Source organism: Gopherus flavomarginatus, chromosome 1 (assembly GCF_025201925.1).
Source record: "Gopherus flavomarginatus isolate rGopFla2 chromosome 1, rGopFla2.mat.asm, whole genome shotgun sequence".
Taxonomy (NCBI): Eukaryota; Metazoa; Chordata; order Testudines; family Testudinidae; genus Gopherus; species Gopherus flavomarginatus.
The window spans coordinates 259392112-259409434 of NC_066617.1; the positions used below are offsets into that span (position 1 = coordinate 259392112).

Here is a 17323-nt window from a genome sequence, read left to right on the forward strand (position 1 = left end):
TTGTTACAGTGAGTGGGAGAAGCAAATTCCAGATCTGCACAAATCTAATCTTGATTTTTATGTCTATGTTTATGGAGGGAGGTAGTGTTCTCAGGTAGCCAGGATGCATACCAGATAGAACTTTATACCATATTTCAAAATAAAACTCTTAGATAGCACCTGGAAGAGGGTTGGAAGCCAGTGTAGTCTTTGAAGAATTGGAGATTATCTGAAAAGTTAGTTTATTTCAGTGAATATAGTTCTACACAGTACAATGAACTCATCCTGAAGTCTTCCCTGGAAACCCAGCTTGGTACACCCACTAGAGGAGAGTGCTTCTACTTTGAGCCAGTTATCTAGAATACAGGAAACATGAAAAGAAACTATGGTGTTACAGTGGGAAACGAGTTAAATAGCTGTCTCTGTCATCATTCAAAGTTCTGTATAAAAACATGATTTTTTTCACATTCCACTGGACTAAAACTGGCCTAGGAACATGTTTCTTTAAAGTTGCAGAACCCATGTTGTGGCTGCCAGTTTGTAGCTCAGGAGCACTGGACTCTTGGAGCCAATTACTGGGGCTCTCTAATTGGCTACACAGAGGCCACTATTGAGTACACAAGACACGCTCTTTGACCCAATGGATTGAAGTGCTGTCTCAGCAGCATATCCAGTGGTGATGGGGGAGAGAGGGCATGAAATTAAACCTGACTTTGACACATGGCAGTGGTTGGCCACAGGTCTAGCCTAGAATATCTCAATTTAGTGTGAAATCACCTCCTGCCTTCCAATACCTAGACACAGTGGGGTGCCCTGAAGATACCATTAACTCTTAGAGCACTAAAGCATGTTCTTCTTCAGATACAGTAAATTAGAGTTTAGTAACCACTCTCCTCTACCTTGGCTGCTATCATGACAGGCATAAGGAGGAGGTGGCATGGGACCTCCACCTTCCTCAAGATAGACTTCTCAGTGGTGCCCCCCCCCATGACAATTTGGGGGATTTGTCTATGTACAACTTACAAATTCTGGTTGTTATGAAATTGCTGTATCTGGGAATGCCTGTGTGTGGATGTGGAATCCACCATTTACTGACATGGGCTGCAGTACAGTACCTCCCAGACCAGGGACAATGGAGAATCATTAACGACCGTGAACTAACTAAAAAATGGGTATGCTAAGGAGATTGGCTGAAGCTAGTTTTTGCAATTAGTCTGCAGGGAGCATGAAGTGGACAGAGTGGAAAATTCCCAAACAATACAAAGATGACAAAGCAGGGCTTTAAAAAGGACTCACAGGAAGAAGAAAGGGAAAAGGGTTTTGGAGACACAGGAAGCATTCGGGAAAGAGATAAGCAGGCTTTCATAGCAATGGGGTGGTCTGATCTAAGTGCAGGATGAGCCAAGATTAGAAAGAGCTAGTTACAGGAGAGAGAGGACACCAACATTATGAAGAGAAGCCACGTGCAGGAGATGGAATCTGGCTCTGCCCATGTGGAGAAGGAGACTCTCCCCAAGTCCAAAGAACTTCGCAGAGTGGTGAGAAACCTGAGCCAGGGAAATGCATTTAGGTATATTTGTTATTTTGTATAGCTCTGTGTATTTCCCATTCTACTAAGTAAACAGTAATAGAGTTTTACAAACCTGTGCTGTCTCTATCTGTAGGTTTTCACTACTGTGTATCCCTGAAGAGGCAAACTGTAAACCCAAAAGCTCACACCTTTGGTGGGATCCTGGGCAATACGCACTAGACGCGGGGGAAGCTAGGAGAAGATGACACTAATTTCAGGAACTAGGCAATCAGGCTTCAGGGTACCCCCCCTGACACGAGAGCATCAAATAGAAGGCCTGCACCTGGAGTGCATGCCTACAGGCCCAAAGCCAGGGACAGTATCTCAACTCTGTCCAGCCCTAGCAAGTAAAGGCATGTGGGAGTCAGCATTTGGATCCTCTCATACCAGTCTGATGAGTATCCAGCAGGGGGAGCTCAACCAGATCTGTGAAAGACACCCCTTCCACGCCCCAAAATTGAACCAAAACAAACATTTGCAACAAGCAGCCAAGAAATCTGGCGACTGTCAAACCAACCTGGCAGCATCTTAAATTTATTATCCAATCAGCAGGCTGGTCCCATCTCCCCAGCCCTGTGAAACTGACAGAGTTGGAAGAGCAAACCAGGGGAGAAGTGGGAATGGAATTCTGAGAGGTGGATTAAATGAAGAGAGCGAATGGTTTGGACACACAAAAGTTATCCTTCAAAAGGCTCATTCTGGTAGAATTGTGAGGTCTACTCAGAATGTGTTAACCTGTTTTTTGAAGCCAGCCATTACAGTCCTGTTGAGCTCTACTGAGGTATTTATGGTCTTATGACACATATCACAACCGTGTCCGAGCACCTTGAGACAATAAAGCAAACAGCACCTCCATATTGAGGACATCCAGCAAGAAATGCTGAAATTTATTCATCAAACTTTCATACATCCAATAAAGACCTCTGATTTTGTACTTATAATTTACAACAGCTGTAGAAAAGGAAACAGTGAAATGTGCTGTATTAAAGTGCAATGGTGTGTATAAGATCACAAAAATAATGGAAAGGATGCTGCAATGAGACAGCTGAAAGGACAGTTTCATTATAGGACTGTTTGAGAGCAATATATTTAAGTAAATTATATTACAGATCATTTACAAAATAACTTACAAAGAAGGCAAACCGATATCTCTGCACATTGTTATTTCATTATCACATATCAGGCTAAACAGTCCTGGCTAGCACAGTTTAAGATACTTTAAGAAGGAACAGATTAATCCTTTTTTGGAAATGATGCATAAAGTAAAAACCCTGACCAGCCTTCATACTGCAGTATTGCAAGAAACTTAAGTATTTATGAATTGTAAAGTGACATTTTCAGCAGCATGAAGACTATAAATACATCTTTTACATTATATATACACACAAACACAGACACATACATATATATGGTATTTATACACACATTTATGCACTGGCCACAGCCAGCTGCATTTTGATTGTAACTGGGTCAGGAATCCCTTCAGGAAACTAGACAAGTAAGATCATTCCTTTGAGGCATTTCTCTTTTAGCTGTTCACATCATCAAGTGTAAAATCTAGATTTCTTCTATTAAGATAGACTTCTAGGTGCTGAGCACCAGCAGCTCCCACTGATTGTAATAGAAGCTCACTGTGCTCAGTGCTTCTGAAAATCAAGCCCTCAACACTCCAGATTATTTTAATTAATACAGTACAGAGACCAGGAAAAAATGATATTCCAGTATAAGCAAAACATTTTTAAAATTGATACACTGTTTGCATTTGTAAGGCTGAACTGCAAAGAATATCTGAGGTGATAATTTACAGCATTTACATTATACTCTGAAAAACTGTATGTTTATGATTTCCCTCCCTTTAAAAAAGGATTTAAAATATTTGTCCGCAACACAGTCCAGATTTTTTTAAAATAAAGTTATTGCCCCCACCCTCCCATTTTATAGAAAAAAATACACAATTGTTTAAATTTTTTAATCCTTTTTAGTAAATCTACAAACATACATCCTTAGCTAAAAGGTTCAGGTTTCTAATTCTCACAATAAATCTTCAGCATTATAGTGTAGCTAGCATAGTTTCATTTGCCTGCAATCATCTTCTAACTGTTAGAGCTGAAGATAACCACATTGTATTACAAATTATTAAGAAATCACTTAAGTAATACAAACATTTTGTGTTTCAGTGTGTACCTTAGTAATGAAAAATAATTTTGTATCAAACATGCTATTAAATTACCATGTTATGTAAACACAGTGATTCTTGGTAAAGAACTTGGTTCAGAGGCCAAAATACCTCAAAAATGGCCATTAGACACAGTAAAAATGCTGGAAAAGATAAAATAGTCTTTTCTTTTGATGTTGTTGTGGTCAGTGAACTGTCCATTTCTTTCGCACCATAGCCTGTGAAGATGCATTTTACTGCAGAAAGCAGAGTGCTAAAAATTCAAGACAAGAGAATGGCTGGACCTACATTTAATTCCTGGTTATTGTAAAAGACACTCCATATACTGCATTAACCCAGAAGTATCCTTACAGAAAGGTTTTTGGGAGAGTAAACTGTAAACTCGGATTTCTTATCCTTATTTCTATATTATACAATTATTTTTATTTCATTATTTTACAATAGGATTTACCACAGAGGAACACATTCCTGTCTTGTCCTGTTCTTCTTCTGGTTGTGGTAAAATGGTGAGTCTGTAGAAATCTGATGGCAATATCCATGGGAAAACGTATGTTGAGATTCGGACTTCAGATCAGAAGCTTCTAGAAGATCCCATTTCAGATCATTTACTTTTCTTTAGAATCTCAGATTCCACATACTTTTCACCGAGCTCTTCCTAGGGATGGCTCCGTAAATCACCATTTAAAACATGAGACAGGCAACACATATATGCTGGATCTCCATTTCAGTCCAACATTCAGAAGTCTGCATAAGATGCTGGATGTTCACAGGTGACTTGGGGAAATGTTAGCATTAGCCCTTGATGTCTCAGAAGCTGGTGCTGCCAGCATTGCAACTTTCATTATAACTTGATGATGAACTCAAAGTACTGCATCCAGTGCCTGATTCTGGAGTAGGAGGGAAAACAATCACAAGAAACATGAAATGTCTTTTGTTCTTTCAAAATGCGTACTATATAAATGTTTAGCTAAACTGACCATTGCCACATTTACAATTAATCTCTTACCAGAGCTGCTTAAAGACTGAGCTGATTTTGAGTTGCCTATGAGCATCAATAAATTGTTCGCTGGCACCAAACCTTCTTTCCCCGTGCTCAGATTCTTCACATACCTAAGAAAAGAATTTTACTGTCAAACTGTTTAATTTTTTAAAATATATTCTTCATACAAACACACAAATTCTTCCAAGTATATGACATCACAATTGATGCGGTACTTGTGTGCATTTTCAAGCAGCTACACACAATTTTCCATACCAAATTCTGTCCTCCCCTTCACGGATCAGCTGAACAAGGTCTCCACTTTTCACTGCAAGATCTTCAGAACCTCTTTTGTCATAATCAGTCACAACAGTGTATTTACCAGGAGTCTAAATGCACAGAAGGAAAAACAAAAACAAATTAAACTGTACAGTAAAAATAAAAGATATTAAGCAGATATTGACTTTTGTACCGCAGGAGTAATTTGTTTTAAACCACAGTGAAGTTGAGGTGAATATTTACTCTGAGGGACAATAAATGTTGCTATTCACCCAAAATATGAAGTCAGTATAATGTATTCTCACAAACATCCTGAATGACTTCCTGAGAAACATCTCTCCATCAGATCAATTGATTTAAAAAAACAAACAAACAAAACCCAACCACCCCCCTCATTCAGGTTCTAAATAGCAGATTAAAGTCCAGAAAACGCTTAGGTGAACTAGTCAGGGAAGCAGAGATTTATATATGCTCTTTCATTGGATGATATGGTTTTCTAACTCACTGTTATTCATTACTGAGGCAGTAAACAATAGACACCTGTGTTACTTTTCACAGTTCTTTTGTATGTAATATAAACAACTGCAGATGCTATGAGTCCAAATGACAAAAAAAACTTTCACAAGGTACTTATGCAAACCCAACCTTAAATTTTGCCTGATTAAGGACTTCAAGCGTGGGTTGTTTTTTTTTTGCTGCACATTCAAACAAAATTCCCTTGATACTTTTACTATATTAATTAGCGATACAAATTTCACTAAATTGGTAAAGAAAATATTTCTGGTTACCAGCTTAATCTCTCCTCCCCCTTCTCCTTCTTCTTCCTCTGCATCTGATGAATTAAGTGGGTCCTCAGCACTAGACCAACCATCATTTTCTTCAGAGGCATCAAGTGAATGAGATGTTTTAGCCCAACCTTGGTAAACAAATAGCCTACAGTTATTAACTTTGCGAAAGTGTCCCAGAAACAAGAAAAACTCCCACTGACTTCAATGAGACCAGGATTGAACCCGAAGTCTGTAATAGTTAATTATATATCAAGTAGAAATGGGAGGAAAATGTTAGGTTGGAAAATATTTATACCCTTGGAGCCAAATTCACTGCTGGCACAATTCCTACGAAGTTGTGCTATTTTATGGCAGTGATGAATTTGGGCCTAAATGTTTTTAGAAAGAAAATAAGCAGAAAAGAAAAAGTCCCTTTTTTTAAACACACACACACACACACACACACACACACACACACTAGGTGTACGACTGTTTTTCTTGGGAGGCAGTAGAAACAGAAATTGCTTCCAATTTGTGTGTTGCTGTTGGTGAAAGCTGGCGGGTAGGTGTGACAATCAAAGCAGCTTAACAGGATAATCAGATGGTGGCAATAGTGGCCTGATTTTCCAAATTGCTGAGTACCTGCAGTTCCTGCTGAAGTCACTGACTTCAGCACCTCAGCAGATCAGGTTGTTATTGTTCAAAGCCAAATTGGGGTGACAAACTGCACAGTAATACTATGAGAATTCATCATGATTAAAACTGTTGCAGTAATCACCCCAGGAACAAAGATGTATGTATCACATTGTAAAGCGTTATTTTTCTCATGACAAGTAATGCAGGCTAACCCATTTAACTTATTTACGATGTTGAATCACATCCAGGGTGCACAACTCACCCTTCTAAATAAAATCAAACTAAGGTCAACAGGTCCTTAAAAGAACAAAGTAACCACAAACATATGCATGTGGTTATTAATCATAAAAGCAAATCATGATAAAACAGATTAGGAAAGTTTCAGAATTAATTTTTTATGATAAATTTCTGTTCAGGACAAATGGTTACATCATTAATACCCAGTGAAAAGAATGACAGGAGGAACATTCCCCAAGCCAACTCTAAATATAAAAACATGATAATCATCACTTATGTTGGGGGGTGGGACCCAGCATTTTTGCTTTCCATGGAATCTACGAGGCAGTTTCTATTTCCTGCACCATGTGTCCAGACAATACATGTCACAAAAAGTGTTCTAGTACTAGCAGAGTAAAGCCAAAACAATCTCTAATCCACAGCACACCAAAAACATAGGTTCATGTAGCCCAGGACTGATACTTTACCTTGCCTGCGCTGGGCTGCTGGTAGAAGATTAGAAGTACTGAGCCATTTGGCCTTGTCCAGTGTTAATACTGAACTTGAATCTGTGAAAGAACTGAGTAATAAGTTCCAGCTTCATTCTACTCAAATTTCATTTTTAGCTTGAAAGTTACCTTTATTGCTGGGCTTGTGAGATGCAGCTAGAACCCTGTTCATTATTTTTAAATTAAAAAAACAACATAATAGAGGAAAGTAATTTTGCGGTCTGTTCCTGGTGCTCAATTCTTCCAGGCTATCATTTACAAAAAACAGAGGACTAAACTTGGTGTTTGCCAATTACCATTCTGCTCATATGTTGCATCCTGTTTCTCCCTCTCTTTAGGGGTACTGACTACCTCTTACCATGTGTACATACAGCGCCCAGAGCTACTGGGCCCCAAATCTTGGTTGGGGTGCTAGACACTACCGGAATTCAGATAACAGTAGTGTTACTATTCATGAAGGGTAACATTTGAGTTAAAAATAAAAAAAAAAAAACAGTCAAAAGTGATTCTACATCCACACTGGGGAAAACACACAAAAGCCCACAGAATGTCTAAGAGTGATTTCTTATTACTTTCAAGCAGGACTAGCCCAACGCCGACAAAACACCAAACTAGAAAAAAAATGTCCTTTTTCCCAAATAACTGTCTACCTGAGGAACATTAGAAGGAAGCAAAAGAAAAAGGCAGAGAACCTATGAGAAAAGAGGTTGCTAGAAAAGATATCAGTAGGAGGGTATAATTCAGTTACAGGGCCTGACTTTGACTGAACTTGCACCAGTTTTACACCAGTCATTTCAACTGAGTGGCACAGCCCATCTATCCTCCCAAGGCTTTGGTGGGCAGAGGGAAGGAGGAGTGGTGGAAAGGAAAAATGGGAACAGAGGTGCATGACAGGGCAAATGTCAGGACACTTTAAATTTAGTTTCTTGGTTATTTGCTTTCCCAAATCAACAGTCTATGCAAGGATTGTATTTGAAATCTTTGCTGGGAGCTCAGGATAAGCAGCTTGTATTGTAATGGTACAAATGGAAATGAACAAACTTTATAGGACAGAGAACCTCAATGATATAACAGTATCATTGTCTGAGTGTTTTCTAAGGCATGTGCTTTCTAAAAACATGGCTGTAGGATCTAACTCACACCCAAATATATGAATTAAAAATTGCTTTTTCATCAAAAAGCAGAAGCTGTCATGTGAACTGGATTTGAATTATCTGAGCCACCAGGATAAAATAATTTTCTCTCCAAATCCATATAGAGTTCTACAGAGGATAAGGTACTGGACTAGACATCCAATTTCCATTCTGACTCTGCAACAGACTCCCATAGGACAGTCTTCACCTTTCCCTGCATCTTCTCAGGGAACCTCCCTCTTAAGAGTTCCCAGACCTTTGCAAAGACTCCTAAGCAAAACTTTTCTTCCTTGTAATAGCCTCCAAGTCCAGACCTTTCATACTAGCTGGGAAGTCTAGCAGGTTTTGCTGGTTTCCTATAGAGCTCAGATGTCACAAACCTTCAGATTCCAAATGTGTAGAGGTTGCGCACACACACTTAGGCCTTGGCTACACTCACACTTTACAGCGCTGCAACTGGGGTGTGAAATCACACCCCCCGAGCGCTGCAAGATACAGTGCTGTAAAGCGTCAGTGTAATCAGGGCAGCAGCGCTGGGAGCGCGGCTCCCAGCGCTGCAAGCTACACCCGTAAGGGATGTGGTTCACATGCAGCGCTGGGAGAGCTCTCTCCCAGCGCTGCCGCTCTGACTACACTCACACTTCGCAGCGCTGCCGGGGCAGCGCTTTGAAATTCCAAATGTAGCCATACTCTTAGAGTGCATTGAACACCCTGCAGCATAGGCAAAGTGAATAATAGAATATCAGGGTTGGAACGGACCTCAGGAGGTCATCTAGTCCAACCCTCTTCTCAAAGCAGGACCAATCCCCAACTAAATCATCCCAGCCAGGGCTTTGTCAAGCCTGAGCTTAAAAACCTCCAAGGAAGGAGATTCCATCACCTCCCTATGTAACCCATTCCAGTGCTTCACCACCCTCCTAGTGAAAAAGTTTTTCCTAATATCCAACCTAAACCTCCCCACTGCAACTTGAGACCATTACTCCTTGTTCTGTCATCTGCTACCACTGAGAACAGTCTAGGTCCATCCTCTTTGAACCCCCTTTCAGGTAGTTGAAAGCAGCTATCAAATCCCCCCTCATTCTTCTCTTCTGCAGACTAAACAATCCCAGTTCCATCAGCCTCTCCTAATAAGTCATGTGCTCCAGCCCCCTGATCATTTTTGTTGCCCTCCGCTGGACTCTCTCCAATTTTTACACATCTTTCTTATAGTGAGGGGCCCAAAACTGGACACTTCCACATGAGGTCTCACCAATGTCGAATAGAGGGGAATGATCACATCCCTCGATCTGCAGGCAATGACCTCTACTTATACAGCCCAATATTCCATAAAGCCTTCTTGGCAACAAGGGCACACTGTTGACTCATATTCAGCTTCTCGTCCATTGTAACCCCTAGGTCCTTTTCTGCAGAACTGCTTCCTAGCCATTCAGTCCCTAGCCTGTAGCAGTCCCTGGGAGTCTTCTGTCCTAAGTGCAGAACTCTGCACTTGTCCTTTTAGAACCTCATCAGATTTCTTTTGGCCCAATCCTCTAATTTGTCTAGGTCCCTCTGTATCCTATCCCTACCCTCCAGCATATCTACCAGCTCCTCCCAGTTTAGTGTCATCTGCAAACTTGCTGAGGGTGCAGTCCACGCCATCCTCCAGATCACTAATGAAGATATTGAACAAAACTGGCCTCAGGACCAACCCTTGGGGCACTCTGCTTGAAAGCGGCTGCCAACTAGACATGGAGCCACTGATCACTGCCCGATGATCTAGCCAGCATTCTATCCACCTTATAGTCTATTCATCCAGTCCATATTTCTTTAACTGGCCAGCAAGAATATTGTGGAAAATTGTATCAAAAGCTCTGCTAAAGTCAAGGAATAACACATCCACTGCTTTCCCCCCCATCTACAGAGCCAGTTATCTCATCATAGAAGGCAATTAGGTTAGTCAGGCATGACTTGCCTTTGGTGAATCAATGCTGACTGTTCCTGATCACTTTCCTCTCCTCTAAGTGCTTCACAATTGATTCATTGAGAACCTGCTCCCTGATTTTTCCAGGGACTGAGGTGAGGCTATGGTTCCCCAAATATTTCTTCTTCCCTTTTTTAAAGATGGGCACTACCTTGGCCTTTTTCCAGTCATCTGGGACTTCCCCTGATTGCCAAGAGTTTTCAAAGATAATGGCCAATGTCTCTGCAATCACATCCACCAACTCCTTTAGCACCCTCCGCCCTATGGACTTGTGCTCGTCTAGCTTTTCTGAATAGTCTTGAACCACTTCTTTCTCCACAGAGGGCTGGTCACCTCCTCCCCATGCTGTGCTGCCGAGTGCAGCAGCTGGGAGCTGACCTTGTTTGTGAAGACAGAGGCAAAAAAAGCATTGAGTACATTAGCTTTTTCCACATCCTCTGTCACTAGGTTGCCTCCCTCGTTCAGTAAGGGGCCCACGCTTTCCTTGACCACTTTCTTGTTGCTAACATTTGAAGAAACTCTTCTTGTTACTCTTAACATCTCTCGCTAGCTGCAACTCCAAGTGTGATTTGGCCTTCTTGATCTCACTCCTGCATGCCTGAACAATATCTTTATACTCCTCCCTGGTCATATGTCCAATCTTCCACTTCTTGTAAGCTTCTTTTTTGTGTTTAAGATCAGCAAGGATTTCACTATTAAGCCAAGCTGGTCGCCCGCCATATTTACTATTCTTCTTACACATCGGGATGGTTTGTTCCCGCACCCTCAATAAGGATTCTTTAAAATACAGCCAGCTCTCCTGGACTCCTTTTCCCCTCACGTTTTTCTCCCAGGGGATCCTGCCCATCAGTTCCCTGAGGGAGTCAAAGTCTGCTTTTCTCAAGTCCAGAGTCCGTATTCTGCTGCTCTCCTTTTTCCCTTGTGTCAGGATCCTGAACTCGACTATCTCATGGTCACTGCCGCCCAGGTTCCCATCCACTTTTGCTTCCCCAATGCTGTTGGATAATCCCACACCCCAAAACCTGCAATACCATCTAGGCTTTCACATGGTTAAAGACACGGCTGAAGAAGCCTTGGAAAGTGGGGTTTGGAAGAAGAGACTGTTCTGTAGGGGAAATATTGACTGAGAGTGTACAAGAAGGGTGTGGAACCAGTGTCATGGAAAAAACAGCCCATGATAATACTGTTGTGCACACACTATCGTATGTGCACCTACACTTATTTGATATGAATATTACATTAGAGATCTATGGCTTATTGTGAAGTAGAAAAGATGTTATCACTCTACCTCTTAAACCAAAAGGAGTTGGATCACTCTTTACTTCATGTCGTTTAGCTTTTTTGTCAGGGCTGGTAGGAGAAGCTGCAGTATGATAAATAGGCAAAAAAACACAGAAGAGAGATATTGAAGAACTGGAAAAAACAGAATAGGTAGACTGCATGCTAAATACCTTTGAGCTTAAACTGGAATACAGTAAATGGTTACTGATTAATTTATTTTAGTTGCCATTGATTGATTATAATAAAAGGAATTAATTTTTGGAGTATTACATCCGTTATGTGCTAAACTGGCAAGGATATTTTCACAATTACAGATATGAATATGATTTTTTTTCTAAAAACTGTAAATCAACAGAATACAGTTAATCTGCATTTTAGGGGCAAACATCATATGAACATGATCATTTTATTTTGGCAAAATTAATTCTACAGCAATACTTGGTCCTGTCAGAAGGATCATTGGCAATGTCTGGTTTTTAGCAGTAGGAGATGGAGTTTCTGTCAAGGCAAGCACGGAATATTAGTGCTTACCTCATATGTGCTCTGAGTATTATACACTATGCTGATACAGTCTCTCCAGAAAGAACTCAAAGGTAATCAGGGTTTAAAAAGACATGTTAAGAGGATGCTTGAAAATCACATATTGTCATATTAGTGCAATGCAGATTATTTAAAGAGTCATCCAAAGCAAGAAGGACTCTACAACTCTACAAATGCATTTATTTGGCAACAGGAAGCAAGAAAGTATCTCTGACTCAGACCAGCTCCTGTGTCAGAGCAAAACTGAAGACCTCTTCTGAAAAGAAGTAGGGTGACCAGACAGCACACGTATGAAAAATCGGAAGGGGGGTGGGGGTAATAGGAGCTTATATAAGAAAAAGCCCCAAACATTGGGACTGTCCCCATAAAATTAGGATATCTGGTCATCTTAAAAAGAATTGAATTCTTATTTCCTTATATCCTTGAAGATAGCAGCACCCCTTGCACAGCCTTGCATTAAGTACTGCAGATTTGATTAACAAGAAGTCAATAAGAAAACACTTCTAACAAAATAGCGGTTCCCTACTGGTTTTAATACAGATGATAACCCAGAGCAGATTTACTGAAGGTGGAGCATGTTGCTGCTCATTCACTCTGAGGTAGGCAAATGAGCTTTCCACTGCTACTCTCCTTCAGTATTTCCACTGGAGATAGGGTGACCAGACAGCAAATGTGAAAAATCGGGACGGGAGTGGGGTGTAATAGGAGCCTATATAAGAAAAAACCCAAAAATGGGGACTGTCCCTATAAAATTGGGACACCTGGTCACCCTAACTGGAGATGAGCAGCTTAAATACCTTCTGGGGACTCCATGGAGGGAACTGATATGTACATAAACTGGATTCAGCACACCCCCCATGTCACTCTGACCACTCCACTGTCCTGGCTAGCACCAGGCCCTAAAACACCCTATCACCAACTGTAAGGGAGATTATAGGCACTTGGTACTGTCCACCCCCACCCCCCAGCAGACTTTCTACCTCAGGTAGGGCCTTTGCGAGGGTCTATGATAGCAAAAACTAACTTAAATTTAGTAGAGGAGCTAAGATATATATCCCTATATGCATGTATATATTCATATAGAAACACACACTCGACAGACCAACTGCATCCTTGTTTGGAAAATAGAATCTAGCTTGTTAAAAATTTACCTTTCTGACTTTTGAGGTTAGTAAAGCCCTGAAGTGTAAAGCGCTTTTTTGACAGTGTAGAGCATTCTGAGGTAGAACTAATTACTGTATCATCTACAAATGAAGAGAGATGGAAAGAGAGAAAGAGGAGATAAAAGGTCAAGGCAAAATCATCCAACACTCTGCCACGGAACTAGCATTTTGAGGGAGAAATAAAAGACAGAAAGTTCACGCATTGCAGAAGAATCCAAGTAACAGCTTATCACCACTGTGCAGACCTTTACATTTAGAAGTGGTCCAGCGACTGAACTCAGTGATGGGAACCAAAACACAGAGGAATGAAGGGCTCTTCATCAGAATACTCTTGGCAGGGTTTTAAGAGAGTTTTGAGGTAGTGTCAAGACACTTGACCAGTAAAAGAGAAATCTGGGAAACAATCAAATCTGCAGGGTTTATCTACAATGCTGGCCCTGTAACAAAAAATCCCCCAAGAGCAGGTGTGGGCAAACTTTTTGGGCCGAGGGCCACATCTGTGTGGGGAAATTGTATGCAAGGCCAGGGCAGGGGGCTGGGGTGTGGGAGGGGGCTCAGGACAAGGGATTGGGGCAGAGGAGGGATGCAGAGTATATGGGGGGCTCAGGGCAGGGGGTTGGGGTGCATGAGGGTTGTGAGGTGCAGGCAGGGGGCTTAGGACAGGGAATTGGGGGGTGGGGTGCAGGAGGGCTTCAGGCTCCAGGGTGGCAGTGGCACACATCAGGCCCAGAGCAGGCGCCCTGCCTGCCCTGTCCCAGGCCCCACATCACTCCAGGAGGCACTGTGGCCTCTGGGGGAAGGGGAGCAGAGGGCTCCCTGTATGTTGCCCTTGCTGTTACTCCAAGTACCTCCCCCAAAGGTCCCATTGGTAGCAATTCCCCGTTCCTGGCCAATGGGAGCTGCTAGGGGTGGTGCCTGGAGGCAAGAGCAACACACGGAGCCCTCTGCCCCCCGCCCGAGGGCTGCAGGGGCATGGTGCCATCCGCTTCAGGAGAGTGGCGCCAAGGGGGGCAGTCCTGCGGACTGGATCCAAAGCCCTGAGGGGCTGGATCCGGCCTGCGGGCCGTAGTTCGCCCACCCCTGCTCAAAGCATACTCCTAGCTCTCACTTTACATTGGATACTCTCCATTCCACTTTGGTAAGATACTCTGTGCCCATGGATAATTTAATTGTAACTAAGACTCACCTTTGCCTTTCTCGGGGTACTTTGGTGCTACTGAGGTGACACAACCTTCTGGACTTGTGGGATCAGTTTTTCTCTCTTCTACTTTTTTGACAGTTCTTCCCTGAATCCTTGAAGGACTGTTTATCAGAAGAAAATTATAAGACAATAAACCTCCTGTAGTTCTAAGTCTGAACAGGGATGGCAAATATCTGCCCCTTCTGCAGACCACAAGGCTATTGCTCCTTCCTGCAGACATGCATACTGAAGAGTGTGCATGGACCGCAGCGTCTGCTCCCTGGAAAGGTAGGATGGGAACTATCACCCAGTGATTGCAGCCATGTGTGTTATGGTTGCTGCTGTGGCTGAGAAAGGATTCAGGACTCCTCCCCCCACGCCCCTAGTCTGGTGATCTCTGCTTTAGCAGAGTCCTGAACATCCCTTCTGCTAAGAATGATGGAATGAAGTTGGCTTGCCAGCTGTTACCACTGGGCAGACAGATAAGTGGTGAAGGAGGAAACAAATAGAGTTGTGGAACCATAAGGGGTTCCCATCTCAATGTGAGATTCCAGGCTGGGGAGGAGAGGGCTGTCTCTAGAATCCTGTACAGCTGGCACGTGTTAGTTGTCATTTCACTGCTGCATTCAAATCAAAGATGTATAGTACATTTTCCTTTATTTCTTGGAGTTTAATATACAAATTTTTACAATAAAATATATAAATAATGCTTTATTCTGTACGCACACAATCTGGTATGTTTTTGACACATATAGGTGTGCTAGACGGAGTTATTTTCTAGTTCATACCATTGCTATTAGCCCTTCATTTAAAGCAATACGTAAAAGTTCAAAAGCTATTTAAACCCCCGGTCTGTAATTCTACTGTCTAGAAAAGCAGCAGCAGCAAAGAAAAATTAAGTAGTAAAATGTATAGAAGGAGGCAAGTGGACAAAAACTACAGATGAACAACACTGGTTAAGCCTAATGTATTTTGTAACCATCTGCTATGTCTTAGCCCACCAAATTGATTTGACGACGTATTTACTTACCTTGTACAAGTCGGTGCAGGCATAGGTAAACTGTGTGTCTGTTCTAGTGTTCTGTGCTGACTAGCTTCTGCGAGAAAGAAAAATACCTATCAAATAATGTATTTGTACTCAGAGCCTTTGTATTCTGATTTTTTAAAAAAAAATTCTGATGTATAGAATGGGGTTTCCAGTACAAAACTGCACTGTGTAGAAGGGAGAAGGAAAGAGAATGTTTTACCTCTGCATGCCTGCAGTTGGCTAGTTAACACTTTTCTAATTTCATTCACCCAGGTAGCTTTAATTTCAGGAGTTGGTGCCTATCACAAAAAAGAAACCAGTGATCAAATATTGAAAGCTAGTTGCACTAAACAGGCCTGCAAACACACACCTAGGAAGAGCCCTAAAGAAAAGATACACAACTCTCTCTCCCAGGGCCTTGGGAGAAGGGGAATTATTTTAAGTTTTTAGCTGGTCTGGGGAGGAGGCAGGGAGACTGGATCTTTGTCACTGTCAAGACTTCATTTCTCTAATGAGAAAATTAACAAGTCTTTTTTTATGCAAATTGTTTTTTGTGAAATGTTGGGAATCTTATATTTTTAATCAGAAAGGCCTGGATCCTGCAAACACACCCATGCTGACTTTTACACACCTGAGCAGTGTCACTGAAGTCAATGGGTAGCTCAGGTAAGTAAAGTTAAGCACATTTGTAAGTTCTTGCAGGATCAGGGGATATGTTCACACAGTTTTACTCCACTTTTCGGTCAATGACATCGGAACTGTGTCACAAAACTACTGGGCTGCAAGCTGTAGATTAGTATGTTATAAAATGACATAACATTCACTCTCTTTTTTGTGTTTTTTTTTTTTTTTAAAAGAGTGCCTCTTCTGTTTAAAGTACGTTCTGCGTTCACCTCTGTGTGTGGGTTCTGTTTTCCTCTCATTATACCAGTACACAATAATACAGTAAAAAATCATTACACCTTGTAAAATCTTACATATTGTGTCCCAAAAAGCTTTATATTGTTGAATAATACTTCACTTTTTACCTTCATAATTTATCAGAAGAAGAGAGAAATTAAGAGTTATATTTTTCCTCTTTCCTGTCTTTCTGATGAATGGCTTCTATTACAGTCAATGGGCCACATCCTCAGCTGGTGTAAACTACTGTAGTTCCATTGACTTCGACTGAGCAGTAGTGATTTGCACATATTGTGGATCTAGTTAAATGAATCTTACACATATTCAAAGACCTTTATGCACAAACATGAAAAAATGCTTCACTAGGTACTTTTTTTATGAATCTGGATTGTATAGTGATGTATATAGGCTCCATTTACTTCCCTTATTGGAAGTCAGAAAGCATTACTGGCTCATACCCAAACCAGAAAAGAGTCTCAACTTTTAACCCTCTTCAGGCTACACAAGACTTGCTGCGCATGTCTCTACTTAGGCTCCTTGTCCAAGTGACATTGCTAAGACAAACAATTTCTGTAAGTAGGAGCAATACTTCCAAACATACAGTAGGTGTGGAAAGCACCTCATCACTTATTCTGTGAAAGTGCATGGCTCAGAAATTAAAAATGATCAGTACGTAAAACAGAAATATAAGCCAATGAGTTCATTTAAACTGAAGCGAAGCACCATTACCTGAATGATGTAAACTTCTTCTCTCGCATTATACCAGATTTCAAATTTCTTTGAATCACCTTTAGCATTCTCTGTTATTCCAACAGCTGTCATCTGGCAAACACAACAAACTGATGTTGACATGCTTAATATCAATTAAAATAATGGTAACAGAAGCCCATTAGTCACCTTCTTTTATCCCAGTACATTGAACTGTTTAAACCTATTCAGCAGAGTAATCTTTTCATCACTGATCTGAGGTTTTGCACTCAAGACAAAAGAATATATTGATCATGTACAATCTGAGCATTATGCAGTTG

At 41.3% G+C, this 17323-nt stretch overlaps 1 protein-coding gene across 10 annotated transcripts in view; it reads right to left on the reverse strand.

Annotated features, from left to right (window-relative positions):
- Positions 1-2447: 2447 nt before the first annotated feature.
- MCF2L (MCF.2 cell line derived transforming sequence like) overlaps positions 2448-17323 on the reverse strand; it is a 280436-nt gene continuing 265560 nt past the window's right edge. For 5 of the 10 annotated variants that reach the window (XM_050947197.1, XM_050947228.1, XM_050947198.1 and 2 more), the window contains 11 exons: positions 17025-17117; positions 15616-15694; positions 15399-15465; positions 14375-14490; positions 13177-13269; positions 11493-11567; positions 7091-7171; positions 5772-5899; positions 4981-5093; positions 4732-4835; positions 2448-4612 (listed from right to left, as the gene is read on the reverse strand). In XM_050947197.1, the coding sequence (XP_050803154.1) occupies positions 4533-4612; positions 4732-4835; positions 4981-5093; positions 5772-5899; positions 7091-7171; positions 11493-11567; positions 13177-13269; positions 14375-14490; positions 15399-15465; positions 15616-15694; positions 17025-17117 (1029 nt within the window). In that variant the 3' untranslated portion in view covers positions 2448-4532. The remainder of the gene's footprint in view (positions 4613-4731; positions 4836-4980; positions 5094-5771; positions 5900-7090; positions 7172-11492; positions 11568-13176; positions 13270-14374; positions 14491-15398; positions 15466-15615; positions 15695-17024; positions 17118-17323) is intronic. The other 5 variants (XM_050947219.1, XM_050947209.1, XM_050947239.1 and 2 more) reach the window with 5 other exon arrangements.